The sequence below is a fragment of the Larimichthys crocea genome, chromosome III, assembly GCF_000972845.2.
Source record: "Larimichthys crocea isolate SSNF chromosome III, L_crocea_2.0, whole genome shotgun sequence".
NCBI classification, from domain to species: domain Eukaryota; kingdom Metazoa; phylum Chordata; class Actinopteri; family Sciaenidae; genus Larimichthys; species Larimichthys crocea.
In genome coordinates, this window is record NC_040013.1 from 33,342,554 (window position 1) to 33,357,200 (window position 14,647).

Genomic DNA, 14,647 nt, shown 5'->3' on the forward strand with positions numbered 1-14,647 from the left:
GTAAAATTAATGTATTTTTTAAGTGATGTCCCCTTAAATTCGATCTTGCCATGCTGTGAAGCATCACAGCAATAAAATCTCATATTTCTACCTCATTTATTAAATAAGAGTTTTCTTTTTACATTTGTTATAAATTTGTCTAAAAAAAAAAAAGAACATCTTGCACATGCATTTTATCATAATGTCTGAAATTTATTTTACAATTCAATGCAAAGTCTGTAATAATTCAAATTAGGGAAAGTGTTGGTGTTCACCAGCACCAGCTGTAGTTGGTTACACAACGTCTCGGAGAAACAGAAAGCTGTGACTATTCTGGAGCTGCAGAGGAATGGTATGTGATCCGATGATAGCCATAACATACCCATGAATGCCAGAGCAGCCACTGAGCATGACCGACTTCATCTGAATTGTGAAGTCAAAAGGACTTGAGTAAGATTACATCATGTTACTGTACATGCTGGTTACATGAAGATTTATAAAACAGCAGGAGAATGCAGAAGAGGTAGTGTGTTAGTTTAAAAGCTGATTAAATTAAATTAACAGGAGTTAGAATAGAACTAAATCTCTTTGAAATATGCGACACTTGCAACTTGTTCGATCACAATGCCTTCATATTAAACTGACTTTCCGAAACTGAATTCTTCAGGTTTAAAAAGTGAACAGTAGAAGTAAATGATAACCTTTTTCTGCATGAGCGGCAGGCAGACATTACAAATGTTATAAAAATGTACAATTACAGTGTTTCGTAGGTCTATAATCATTCCCCTCCATCTGAAAATATTTTAGTGCATATCTGAAGTGTTTGGCTTCATTCCATTTAAGGACAAGTTCTGCTAAAAACAGCAGCAACATAAACATTTCTTCACAGGAACTCCTTCAAGAGGTCGATTTCCCACAACGCATTGTTGTTGTGTCTACATCCAAAAAGCGAATGTGCATCCTGGACTCCATTTCAAGCCCTTTAAGAATCTGTGGGCAGAAAACAAAATGACACAAGTCAGTGACAAAAAAAGTGTCATATATGTTTTGATAAGGTGTCAGATATTGATGATAATCGTGACATTTAAATGTTAAATATTGATATTGTGTTAACACACATTTGATAATCCAGCACCTCTTAAATCATTTCCATTTCATTCACTTCCTGATTTGTGGTTAACAATCCAACATAGCAGGTGGCAGTAATGCACCTTAGATATTCTTGTCATGAATTCTTTCGCCCTCTATAATTGTGTAGTCAAGATCTGATATTGTGATAGCCCCGGGTGGAACATGAAGTACAGACCTGTTCAAAATGCTCAAACGTAATTCCTTCGTAGAAATCATCTGGCGCCTGAGATGACAAAGACACACACGTAGTTACTTTGCTGCAGATATTCAACTGTGACAATTCATTGTAACACTTTAGTTCTGCTAAGTTTCATTACCATGTGGGGCACATTTGTGCTTGCCACTTCCAACATGGCAGCATCTGCTATCGCCTTGGCAGCTTCCTGCCCGATGGCGCCGCTTTTTGACAGAAGCTCCTCTACAACCTTGGATGAGAAGAATGTTGTTAGTCCTTAAAACCTCACTGGGGTTTGAACAGTCATCAGTCTTCAAGTCACATGGGATAACTTCAGAGGCTGACAGCTCAACTCAACTGATTTTGATTACTTAGTTCTTCACTAGCATGATCATCAGTATAACCAATAAAATACATTTTTTTGATCTATCCCTTCACCTCTTCCATCTGAAAACTGAAATGCTGTCACTTTTGAATCATCCATAACTAAACTGTGCTCGATTGCAAAATTATCTTTAACCGGAAAAAACAAAACAAAAAAACAGATGCTCTTTCTTAACCAAGGCACTCCAAAATGCAACCTCATCAGAACTTTGAAGACTGAATCTCATGTTGAACCCTCACTTATTTTGTTTTGACTGTCTGGGTGTGTGCAGACTGCTTGATTCACCCTTGTGATACATAGCTTTGTCCGCACCTGTTAGGGTCGGTCTTGAACCTAGCAGTAATACATAGAGTTTTACATCATTACATCATGTAATTGCCAGAGAAGCTCAACCATATGTCATGCTGAGCTATATAATCAGAAAAACTGTAAATGAACAGGTGTACAAGGTGTTTTGCTACACCACACAGAGCATGTTATTGTTTTTAAAAATGATTTTAACAAAAACAATGTCTATCAAAAATAGAAGTGAATTCAATTTGCTTAATTCAACAAAACTTCCTGACTCGAGGTAGCTTATCAGCTTTTAACAGAGGAATTTAAGGGGTGATGAAAACCATAGGGTGTGGTTGCACTTCCTTAGACGTGCTTTAATTTGTTTATTTAAAATCTGCATACATTTTGAGCTGTCATTTTGTCTTCAGAACTGCACTAGACTGCCAAGGTTTATTTAAGCATAAAATACTATTGAAATATAAATTGAAAGCAGGGGATAGAACGCTCTTTATTATTGACTTTATAATTAACTTTGTTAATTTGTTAAGATAACTAAAAGAACATCACAGTGTAAAAAGGCACATAATAACAGAGGCTGGTTGTCTTTTCTTACCTTCCTGTACTCCTCTAGAGTGATGACGCCATCGTTGTCTGTGTCATGCATGTTAAACAGAACTAGAAAGACAGAACGGAAGATTTTAGTGGCTGGTCTGATTTCTAAGGAACCTCCCATCATCACAATTAAAGAAAACAGGATCTTACTGATTGGCTAATTGTTTTGAAGATGCAGAGATACGAGAGCAGAATAACTAAGCATGCCACCTTTAGGCCACATCAGACTCACCACTGCTGAATGTAAAGAATCACCCTAAGGTGATGCACCTCATTTTAAATGCTACTACTTTCATTTACAGTGACATTTACTAGATTCATTCCTATGGCAATACTTAATGGTTACCAGTCCTGTGGCACTAACAAGGAAAAATGTCCTTAGGCAATGTCCAACCACATTCTGACCGTGTTGCTGATGTTATTTATGTTTATTCGATAGAAGATGAGTTTTAACGTCAACTTGGCTCATCTTTTTTCATTATTGTTGTTTCATAAAGTTCTGTGGTAGAAATGCATCATTGTGACAGCAGCAGAACAGGATGGCTGTGGTGATTTATGTCATCCAGAAAAAAAAAGGATCTAATCAGAACACGACAGGTGACAATGGAGAAACACAATTCAGATAAATGTGTGAAGCCAAACAGGTCTAGCCATGATCAGTCTTCAGATGGTGTAGGAGACAAACACAGTTTGTATTGTCATCAGGTAATTATGAACCCCTGTGCTTTGGGGTTTTCTGACACAATATTTTGTTTTTCTCAGAAAAGAAAAATGTCTGTGCTGGCAGTGAGGTCTCCTTGCATTCAAACTCCTTGCAGTGATTATAGAAGTACTCACATCCTTTACTTACAGGAGGAGGTGGAGTGATTATAGAAGTACTCACATCCTTTACTTACAGGAGGAGGTGGAGCTTGTTTTAACTACTTGAAATTCTGTGAAATTAGTCCCCTCCAGTGGGTCATGAGCACTGGTCATGAGGTGAGATGATTAATGTGGGAAAACAATTACTACTAACTTGTATTCATTGTTTTGGACTTTTCTATCACAACCCAAAACGTTTGGAAACCACTGCTTTAACCTTTGACAATGCATTGTATTTTATATGATTTTTTCACATTAAATTTTAGAGTGACTAGTAAATATAGCCAACAAATAAATGTAGTGAAGTAAACAAGTGAAGTAACATATTTCCCTCTGAACAGTACAGTAGTGAAATAGAAGCATGAGGAAGCATAAAAGGAAACATTCGGGTTAAGAACAAGTTCCTCAAAAATGTATTTAGTAGTGCATGAGTGGAAGTGCTTTTCCTAACTGTTGTTTAGACATTTCAAATGTCTGCATAACAAATAATCCTTAAATCCAAAAAAATACAGAGGTTTGAATTTCTTGATATTTTCCATCTATATTTTTTGGTCTCATGCATTACTGACTGTACTGAAAAGTTTAAATGAAGTGATTTAAAAGTGATTTCATTCTCTGGTCTCATATCAATGAATTGCTTTTGTAATCGTGGGTGCTCGGTTCCAGAGGGTTAAAACATTAGCAGTAAATGGCAGGTTTGGTGACAGCCTATTTGTGACACGGCTACAATTAGAGACACACCCCAACTGCATAAACATGGAGCAACTTGAACTTGAATAGCACCTAAAGCCTTTTATAGACCAAGGGTCAGGTGAGGACATATTTAAATGATATCTTACTGAGAACAATAGAAAGAATGGTCTCATGCTGTGTCAATAAATTTGCTTAAATTTGAGTAAATACAAATGCGTTTAGGAATGCATGCAATATTAGGTTGGTATGGAGCCAAAAGGAAGCCCTTAAGCTTTTGACACGTAGCCTCTCTGCAAAAAAAATAATGCAGAGATCACTTTTTTAGGGGCCACAAAACAACTGACACTTTCTCTGGAGATTTTTTAAACTTATTCTTGGAAATGTAGGAAGTCATATATAAGCCAAAGCGGTTTGAGCGTAAGAAGATGCACCAAAAATGTAAATTACAACACTTCACCATGAAAAAAACTGAAACAGATCACTATAACAAACAGATTATTATCTAATTGCATAATAATATCTGAGGCTGAATTTGGGTCCCGACTCAGAGGCTACAAATAATTCTGTTCTACTTGCGACACTTAAGCTGCTGTTCTCTGGAATCTTGGTGGTGGTCAAAATGGGATACTCACATCATCGATTTATTATATACACTGGGTATTGCACTTTTTTGGTATTTTGTAATTGAGATGCAAGAGAGAAAGCTTCAGTCCTAAACCTAAATTGGTTTTCTTATTAAAAAATAATTAAGTGCAATGTCTTACACCGAAGCTTCTCTTTTCTCAAAGCCTCCTTCTCCTCCTCCGTCGTCTTCAAGGTTGGAGGTCGGAAGTGGGACATGACCATGAGGAACTGCTCGAAGCCGATCTCCTCAAAGGAGCCCACCTCTTCCTGATGCTGGTTCCTGGGTCACAGATGGAAAAAAAAAACAAAAAACAAAGTTTATGCATTATGAATAAAAAATGTAACCAATGTGGCTAGTAAAAAAAAAGTCCAAACCAAAAGGAAAAGTTGACTTTTTCTTGAATGAAGACTGAAAGTCCACATTATCAGCCATCTCAACGCTATAGACATTAACTAGTTAGACTGTCAGTCAAGTTCTGCTAACCTGCTGCTGTCGGTAGCTTCCTGCGTAATGTGCAGACATGAGGTTTGAATACATTTTCTTATGTAACCCTAGACAAGAAAGCAAATGAGAGTATATATTTCAATGTGTCAAACTATTTGCTTAAATTAATTCCAGTGTAATGTAAGAAACATAATTCAATACAATCATAGTAAAATTCATAGCTGCTGCTACAGCTTGTGTTCATGCAGCTATGGACAGGAAGAAACCTCTATCACGTCAACAACAGCAGATAAAGCAGATATATTTAACATTTACCACACATGCTTGAGAAATATATTCCTTAGACAAACTGACCTTTGATCAGTATAAATGTTAGAAGACTTTTACTTTTATAATAGGGATTTTGAATGGGTGGACAGATTTACTCACCTTTTATCAAAGAATGCATCAATAATTTGCTTTCTGATTGGATTATTGGCAAGGGCTGGTATGCTGTCCAAGTTTTCTTTACTGCAGTGCGACAAGAGAAAGTCCATTAGGATAAAACAGATACGACAGTACCAGCACATTTCAATAACACTACATGTTATCTATGGGAACTAACATTAGCAGTAACGCCATCTGAAGGTTAACTGTCAGAAGATATACCTGCTATGTGCAACATTTGTTCCCTGTTTCTTTTTAAAGGGAAGGAACTTGTGATCTATCACTACCAGCATGCCATTTAGGCAGCTTTGAGTGTGTGGGGGTGTGTGTATACTGTAAATATATATATATACCATCTCTGTGTGTCTGATGCATCGACATATTGTGTTTGACCAGTGTTCCTGCGTTTGCATTAGTTCAGCCTGCGTGTGTCACCATATGTTGCTTGTTTGTTTCTGTGCCAGAGATACCAGAGATATCCACAATTTATCACTCCAACCACCAGGCAGGTAGGTAGTATTTCATATTTTTCCATGGTGACTGCCATGTTTTTACCTTATTGTATCTTCATTTCCACTCAGCTGTTGGAATCTCTTGTGAAGGTTTTTAATCTGCTCAAGTGAAACTGAAATAAAGCAAACATTAAAAAAGAAAAATTAAAGAATGCCAATAATGACACCCATAATTACTCCACACCCATCAACGTGCGTCTTGCACTCCCTCAGTTGTTTTCAGAGACATGTGAGAACCTTGTTATTACTAACAACATGCAATCACTCCTTTTCTTGATTTTATTTGAATATCCAAGTGAGAGAGTGACCTTTTTTTTATTGAACTGTTCAGGTGCAGCTCCACTATCAGTTTAATGTTAAAACAAACACCCTTTGCACTGGACCATTGTCTTTTTATGTCATTTCAAAGTGTCCCTTAAATCATTAACTCACTGTGTGAACTAGTGTCCACGCACTAAAAGGCTTAAACGTTATTATCTGCTCTGCTTGCTCTCATATCAAGACGGGTTTGGCTTTTTCAATTGTTTCGGCACACACTTGTGTTTATTTTGACCTTTCTTTTTTCCGTCAACAGAAGCTGCTAAGTGGATGTTTGCAGTAGCGACTGTAGCTGCTGAGTGTGGGGTTGAAGAGCATGCACTTTGTGGTCAGTGTGGACAGTGAGCATCACTGTAAATGTGCAGGATCAACAGATGCAGATGCAGCACATAATTAACTATTATTACATGGTCCAATTAGCCAAATACAAAAGAAAACAACAACAACATATTCTGTGGGCTGTGCTCTACCAACATGTATCGGCTTGTTAGTGCCATCAAACATTTCAACAATAGGTCCAGAACAGATAAGTCCATAAAAATCTCTCACTGGGCTCAGAGAGAAAGAGGGTCAAAGCCCCACCTTGAGGAAACTAAAGCAATAAAACTGTTCAAAGTCCTTCCCATGTGGTATCACTAAAGTTGGGCTCAGTCTGGGATTATCCTTGTCTTTTAGACTCTGCATGCCACTGCATGCAAACACCAGGATCCTTCCCTTTCTAAAAATAGATCCACACACCTGCTGTGTTTCTGTCTGTTTTCATTTTGTTAAATTTTATTGTTGAACTTTTGAATCCATATGTAACAACAAATACAGTGTGTTAAAATGTTACAGCAGTTGGACCAACCCATAGAATCTATACTGTACTGTCTGCAGAGGAAATTAATACAAGTTAATACAATCATAGTTAAACGCTTAACAACTTAACTCATAGGATGGATTGCTTATTATTTAGTATTAAATATCTAGTCTCGAATAGTGTGTAGAGTGTATTAACAAGAACTACTCAGTATGGCATTTTTGTTGAGTTTGTTCAGGCGGTTGCGGATGTTATTTGATTTGAGCAACTTTACTTAACCGATATAAGCAACATTTGATTGTCTACACACATTTCGCGTCACACCTGCTATGACGATCAGACGTCAATTTGTCCAGATCTGTCTATGTCTAGATTTTATTTCCCTGACGAACCGACAACACTTTTTCATCTTGAAAACTGAATCAGCACTTATGTAGATTCTAATACAAGAAGGTTACTGATGGATTTTTTCTTACTTACATCCAGTTTTATCCGCCAGGTATTGGTACTCGGAGTGCGTCTGCGAGGCTCCCATCGCTGTTGTTGCTCCACCGGTGCGTCAGGACGCACAATCTGGTTCGACTGGCTCAACTTTTCTGCGCTGCTGCTGCTTTATCGCGCTTCTGTCGGCAGGTCTGTGCAACTGTAGTCTGCTGCTGGCGCCCTGGTAACATCTGGCATCCTCAAGGTCCTAAATCCACACAGCGTTTTCCTAAATGACCTGCTGTCTCCCGTTTTCTGCATATAATCGTGGTTATTAGTGTTATGCACTGCAATAGTTAAAGAGTTCAGTAAAATAAGCCAGAGAGAAGCTTGAAAAAAACTTGAAACTCTTTTATTCTTTTTGTAGTTTCTTCAAAGCTCAGAGTCATTTCTGTTTCAAGTCAGTGGTGCCATTATTGTTTTTTTTGTTTTTTTTCCATGAGTAGCTCAACATGTGATGAGCTATGACATCCTACGTGTTTCACTTGTAAATATACAGAAAAACAAAACAGGATAATCTAGAAATGTGAACGTTGAACTTCTGTAAGTGGATGGAATTAGATTAAAAGATGGAGAATTAAAAGTACAATGTACAAAGTCTCTCTTCTTTATAGTCTTTTGTGTGGCACTGTAACTCGGGGTTTGGATTATATGTTGAAGGCTTGTTTGACTGGTGCTGGGTGCAGGGAGGTGTTGTCAGGGGTTGATGTGGAGCTGTGGGTAAAGGAGCATTCCTTGGTTTTGGGTAAGGGAGATTTACAGCACCTGGCCACCCATCCTGAACATACTCATCCACTTAACTGGGTACCACAAGTCTTGAAAAGACTAGTTTTGGTTGTTAGTTGTTTTGGATTTCCATACTTCTTCCAAACTCAACTTTGTGAGTGAGATTTGAAAATCCTGGGTAATGACCATCAGCTAGGCTATAATACTAATAATACCATAGTTAGTTTGTTTTCACAACAAATACACAGTGATATTTAGATATTTAGACACTAACATGTGCAACATGTTTCTAGACTTTCTGGTCTTCTTCTACACTTTAAGACATTGTAATGTTAAAATAAATCTTTCCCAACCTGCAAAGGAAACAGACTGTGGTACAAAACCACATTTGTGAATCATTTCTTGATGATACAAAAAAAACCCCCCAAAAAATTTAAATTTATGGTAAATTTATACAAAGCCCCTCTCTCTTACACATGTCCCGATCTTGAGTATGTGCAATAAAGCAGCAGCTAAGTGGATTTTGAATTGAGAATGGGTGACTAGGAATTGGTTAGGCAGAGGCGGAAGGTTGTTGGAAACAGCTACTTTGCTATATGGGCATGGCTTCGTGGTTGTTTTGGTCAGTGGCAGGAGCCTGGTCCTGGTTTTCAGTGCCAGGCGTCAGTCTGTGGTAAAGCTCCTGCACGGTGCCCAAAGTTTCATCCATGTCCTCTGGGTATCGTGTCTGTAGTTCTTCGTTGGCAGAATAGTGGGTGTCGGCAAACTCTGAGAAATAGCGTCCCACTTCAGGGTGGCCGATCTCCAGGGGGGCCGAGTGGGGCTCCAGGTTCTCTGGGGAACAATAACGGAAATGTGTGACATGATTAGAGACATTAGGTACATAAGGTAACCTACTGAGGTGAAGAGAGACAAGGTTACATAGACAAGTCACATGTCAAATTATATTGTTCATAAAGATGTCAATCAGTTTCTGCAACACAGACTGAATAATACATTAGAGCACAGGAATTGTTCAACACAAATCCCCTCAGGGATTGTACAGAACAGAGCCTGCAGGCAAGTGTTGAGGGGTGGCGGAGTGAGCAAAGATAACAAGTACAAACAATGAAAGCTGAGTAGTATCAGCAGCATCAGCAGAGTGATGCAGCAGAGTGAACAGGTAAGCACAAGGGAAAATAGGAGTCAGCCTATAGCTTAAGAGCTCCCCTAAGTGGGAAAAATGTCACAAAAAAGGATGATGCAGCACCACTTAAGTCTTTACTTTGAAACAGCTTGCTGTTAGTCCTACTAGCTAATACATGGATAGTCAATACTCTTGGATCAATATATAAATATACAGTATGAACTGCACATAACACATACATGGCAATATTAAGCAACTCCAATAAAGATCATCTTTTAACAAAGTATTTTTGGTGCGTTACCCTCAGAAATACATTCTTGTTATGCCTTAGTGCCACGGTTAATACACACTACTATGAAACTTGTGGCTTTGACAAATCCTGATTTAATTTTCTGTCCATTTCATTTGATTCATTAGCATATGCTGCCTGGAGCGTGCAATGATACAGTCCCTCCTAGGAGCATTTATCAACGTTATACAGCATTTATGATGATTTATTTTTTTGTCACACAACCTGCAAATATTCGTCTATTATAAAGATATTTTTCATTATCATCATGCTCGTGTAAAATCCGTACCCTGTGCTGCGTAGCGACATGTTCCATCCTGTACGAGGACATTGTAGAAAGGCTGGTTGGCACCATTGGACAGCTGGTGCACCCTCATTGTGGTGATCCACTCCTGACTCATGGTGCACTTTGGGTCCCAGCCATAGATAACACAATTATAGCCAGACCTGGAAGAGATACAGGACAAGTACACTTAAGTATTAGTAAGAAAATATGTTAACAGAGAGGTGGATTGTTGTGCTACATATTAGCAGGACCTACCTCTTGTGTTTCATGATGAGGCCAACTGAATACTGGACCTCCAGGTGTTCTGGAGTGCTACGCTTCTTGACCTCAGGTGTAGCAGGATGTTTCTTGTGCTGGATGTGCTCCAGTGTGTGTTGCACCAAGTAACCCACTGCCCCATGTTGGGAGGGATCCAATGCCTGAATGTGCTGCAGGATGTCTAGCACCTGGGACAGAGGACAATGGGCTGAATAGTAAATGCTTTGTACTGAATAACAGTCAATACTTTGATTTAATTCTATTAGAGAAAAAAGAAAACCTGACCTTTTCTGGCCAAATGCCCAGATGGAAGTAGAGTCGTGCCTGCAGCAGCAGGTGCTGCACATTATCTGGGTTGATAGTGAGGTAGAGGTCCAGAGAGTCTCTTAGCAGCTGGTAGGATTTCTCATTGCCCTCCCTGAAAGAAACCAGTGCAGTGTAATTCAAGTAATTCAACCAGAACATTATACTCATTCATTGCATTCAGATGATTCACACCATTGTCTCAGGTGTCTCAGTTTCTCTTACCCTCTTTTACCAATGTTGAGCAGATTTCCCACCATCCTGAGCAGCACCTCATTGGTGCTGATGGCACTATAGTAATCTGCCGTCACCTGGTGGCCAATGAGGTACTCGCACTCCTTGGCTGTGAGCTGTTTGCCTTTACCAAAGGCATCAATGTAGACAAAGTCATAGATGTCCTCAGTCCTGCACAAACAAAGACAGACAATATCAATTACAAATTGTTGCAAAATGTAGACTTTCATTTATTATGAGCTATTTTAGTATCTCTGATATGTTGCACTGGAGCAAGTGTGGCAATGATTGCAGCATCATGATAGCAGTGTCATTTACTACAATAAAGCACTGTTTTTGATGTCCACAGCGTATCCATTTCATTAAGTTTCAAATGTAAAATGGTGATCAATTCATGTGCACATAGCAAAATAAAGTAAAATACAATTATCTATTCTATCTTTTACAAAACACACACAAAAAACCTCATCATTTATCACATGTGATTGTTTATGTCCAGCCAAAACTAAAAGCAAGACAGATTGTGCTTGAAACATTCTGGTTCCTTTTCAAAAACATGACAAGGTTTCCAAGTGTCAAATCAAATGAGTGGTTGGTTCAAGATAGTTAATTACGTGAATGACAGCTCAACTCCTAGTCGAAGTTTAGGGGAATTTCATTTCAAACCTTACCCCCTTGGTTTTTGGCACCAGCGCAGCAGGAAATGATTGGGAAAGTTGACAGGTTCCAGCTGAACACCAAGCTTGCTGGCTAATGTCATGTAGAGGACAGAGAGGCTAATGGGAATGCCTGTATGGCGTAGTAGCACCTAAAGGAAAAACAAGACGGCCTAGTCAGTTTTAACATTAAAATCTATAAGAAATGACTGAAAAGCGACTGTAGTTAAAATACAAATAATTTCACAGAAGACCTACCTGGTGGATGTAAGAGTTCAGAGGGTTGTAGTAGTCGAACTCGTTGCCTTTGTATTGAAGCTGCTCATATAGGACAGAGTTTAGGGCACACACCACCTGCCTCTGGAGCTCAAAGTCCTCTACGACAAAACAGTCACCTACATCATACACACACAAAAAAAAAGAAACTTCAGAAGAACTTTGGCTAAAAGGGGAAAGATCTTGTACAGTTGACACATTTGCCCGAGTATATTGGTATTGATTTCTTTTCAAACTGTGCTGGGAGTGGAAGCCCTTTCCTCTGGGCTTGAGCTGTCTAGAACTAATGCATCTTGAGGGGAAGGGCAGTTTTGCTCGTTTTGAAAGCCCACCTTGAGCGACGCGCAGACTGGGGTGAGAGGAATTCTTGATTCTCAGCATCTTCCTTACTTTCTCCGCGATCTCGTCCAGCTGGGCCGATATGCCGCTCAGTGTCACATCGGCCAGTGGGTTACAATACTGATCCACCAATACAGCACCTAGAGTGGCAGACAAAAGGAACAGAGGGAATGCATTATGTAAAGCTGCTGGAATCGACACAGAAGAAACACAAATTAAAACTTATCAAAAATATTGCTTCTATTATAACAAATACTACAGTAATAAACATTAACTAAAATATAGATACAAACTTTCTGAATACAGATGTCTATACTAAAAGGGGCGCAGTGCAACTTGTGCTGTTTGAGATGAAGTCTGTATTCATGCCTCACCCTCTAAAGCAGACTGTTGTTCTGCAGGCTGCTCAAGGAATGTCTTCAACCTCTTCAGGATGTTCTGCTGTCTCAGGAAGTAAAGGATTTTCTTTGCATAGTACTTCAGTGTCAAGCTTTTCCTAATGATGCGCACAAGAATGGAAGACAGAAAGCATTAACGGTCCAACAGTGCAACACAACACAAGAGCTTTCATAATCACAGAACTCCAAGAGAGGATTAAAGGGATTATCACCCAAACCCATTAATGATTGCAAAACGCAGTGTGTGGCAAGTATTGAGGTTTGACTTGTGGGCACAGTGCTGCTCTCACCTCTTGTCGGTATTGAGAATGAAGAGGAGCTCGTCTTCACAGAAGTGCTCCGGCATCCCAAGCGACTCAATCTCTGCAAAGCTGTCTCCCAGCACCTGGCCAACGCAAGGCTGAGTTACAGATCTCTGGGTTAGTTTGGAAAGCGCACAGTCTTTTGCACAAACATGCACCATCACGTACACACAGGAAAAAAAGCTAACTTACACAGAGAAATAACAGGGATTTGGACTTTAATGAGTCAACTAATGCAACTGAATCCCTTTAAAATCAAGTCTAATGTAGCGACACAGTAATAACGATAATGTACTGTTGATTACAAATGGATTACTTACGACTTCTGTGAAGAATCTCTTTGAGATAGATTCCACGGTCCTTCGTATTTGTATCCCAGCTCTGTGCCGTGTTTTGTATTCTCTGACCCAGTCACAGCACTCATTCTGACGGTAAAACCTCTGCAGTCTTGGCCATCTGTTGATGGAGGCGACAAATCTGTTATTTCATTAACACCTTTGGACATACTCGGGATTAGTTTAGCAGCCTATTGCCTGAAGCAGTGTGCGGCATGTCCACGAAACAATTCATCATCCTGCTGCAGATGTGATTTTCTCTTTGCACACAGAAGATATAGGAGAGTAACAAGCCAAGTCAGTCAGGAGGAGGGCTTAGCTTTTGGCAAGGGCTGCACTTCCCTGTAGTTCACAGGCTACATGCAACATTCAAGGTCACACTAAATTCATTTTAGGCCATTCTGGGAAAGATGGACTATGAATTGCAGCCTGCAAAGGTTTAAATGCTAAGATTTGCAATCTATGCATATGTGCGCAAAGCAGGAAGATTGCCACTGATCTGGCTTGATGATGAATTTGGTGCATCAGCAGAATGTCATCGGCTGACAGCTGACTGTGAGTTCGCAGTAAACGAGCCCACCTTTAAGGAGGCAATGAGCGAGTAAGGCATCTGAACATGACAGATGAAAAAGGACAGCAAGACTCATTTCTGCAGATACTGCTGAAAAGACACACACACAAACAAAACACAGCACCTGAGTTTGTACTGGTGTCCCCAGACCTTTCCTCTTCCATGGCAAACGTCGTGCAGCCGCTTGCAGCAGCAGGACACGTTACAAATGTCGACATGCTTGAGGACAGGGAAGCACAGGATGTGTTCGAGTAACTCGGTCGGCAGATCCGTCAGTCTTTTAGTCTGGGGGTCAGAAATAATCCCATTCAGACTGGGTTGCCCCTCTCCGGATACAGACGTCGCCATCTTTACTGTTTACCCCAATTACCTCATTGCTCAGACCCCGCCCCTTTATGGCGCAGGGGGCAGGGCTAGGGGCGGGGTATGGGATGTGTACTGCGACGTGATTGGCTGTTAGGTCATGAGGAAAAGGGAAGCTATGTTGCATTCAGGCTCCTCGGAATCTCCAGACTTATTGTTGGTTAATATGTTTTAGTTCAAGTTTATTGTCAATTTCTGCTATATGTACAGGACATACAGAGTGCAATCAGCATACACATGACATATAAAATATAAGTAAAAGATGTAAAAATATAAAATAAAATATACAAATCTAGAAATCTAAAAATATATACAAGCTAAAGACTGAATGTCATTGCTGTGGCAATGTAATGGCATGTAAGTTAAATAGAATTATCAGTATAAATATAAATATAAGTATATGTATGGCTATATGGTAGTATGGACAGAGATGGCAGAAATGGCAAAAAGAGGATTGTATTGCAAA

General features: G+C 39.5%; 2 protein-coding genes across 3 annotated transcripts; both read right to left on the minus strand.

Moving 5' to 3' along the window:
* Positions 1-171: 171 nt before the first annotated feature.
* On the minus strand, positions 172-7,966 carry tesca (tescalcin a). The gene is made up of 8 exons (XM_027276848.1): positions 7,717-7,966; positions 6,163-6,232; positions 5,611-5,691; positions 4,877-5,016; positions 2,560-2,621; positions 1,428-1,535; positions 1,286-1,333; positions 172-969 (listed from the first exon to the last, which is right to left on the minus strand). The coding sequence occupies exons 1-8, from the start codon at positions 7,769-7,771 to the stop codon at positions 877-879; spliced, it is 657 nt and encodes a 218-aa protein (XP_027132649.1). The 5' UTR covers positions 7,772-7,966; the 3' UTR covers positions 172-876.
* Positions 7,967-8,055: 89 nt separating this feature from the next.
* Positions 8,056-14,193, minus strand: fbxo21 (F-box protein 21). Of its 2 annotated transcripts, none has more exons than XM_019272002.2 (12): positions 13,943-14,193; positions 13,233-13,368; positions 12,901-12,995; positions 12,587-12,708; positions 12,206-12,352; positions 11,856-11,992; positions 11,613-11,749; positions 10,933-11,112; positions 10,690-10,822; positions 10,402-10,592; positions 10,150-10,307; positions 8,056-9,279 (listed from the first exon to the last, which is right to left on the minus strand). In XM_019272002.2, the coding sequence occupies exons 1-12, from the start codon at positions 14,164-14,166 to the stop codon at positions 9,038-9,040; spliced, it is 1,902 nt and encodes a 633-aa protein (XP_019127547.1). In that variant the 5' UTR covers positions 14,167-14,193; the 3' UTR covers positions 8,056-9,037. The 2 variants fall into 2 exon arrangements, with proteins under 2 accessions (XP_019127547.1, XP_019127546.1); XM_019272001.2 differs by having other exon boundaries at positions 12,901-13,010.
* Between the last annotated feature and the right edge of the window lie 454 nt (positions 14,194-14,647).

Coding starts and splice junctions, on each gene's coding strand:
- tesca (XM_027276848.1), bottom strand. CDS start 7,771: ATGGGAGCCTCGCAGACGCACTCCGAGTACCAATACCTGGCGGATAAA. Junction 2,622..4,876: donor GAGAAAAGAGAAGCTTCGGT/GTAAGACATTGC, acceptor CTGTCTTTCTAG/TTCTGTTTAACATGCATGAC. Junction 970..1,285: donor CGTTTGAGCATTTTGAACAG/GTCTGTACTTCA, acceptor TTCTGCCCACAG/ATTCTTAAAGGGCTTGAAAT.
- fbxo21 (XM_019272001.2), bottom strand. CDS start 14,166: ATGGCGACGTCTGTATCCGGAGAGGGGCAACCCAGTCTGAATGGGATT. Junction 12,709..12,900: donor ATTCTCAATACCGACAAGAG/GTGAGAGCAGCA, acceptor GCGCATCATTAG/GAAAAGCTTGACACTGAAGT. Junction 11,750..11,855: donor TGAACTCTTACATCCACCAG/GTAGGTCTTCTG, acceptor TTTTTCCTTTAG/GTGCTACTACGCCATACAGG.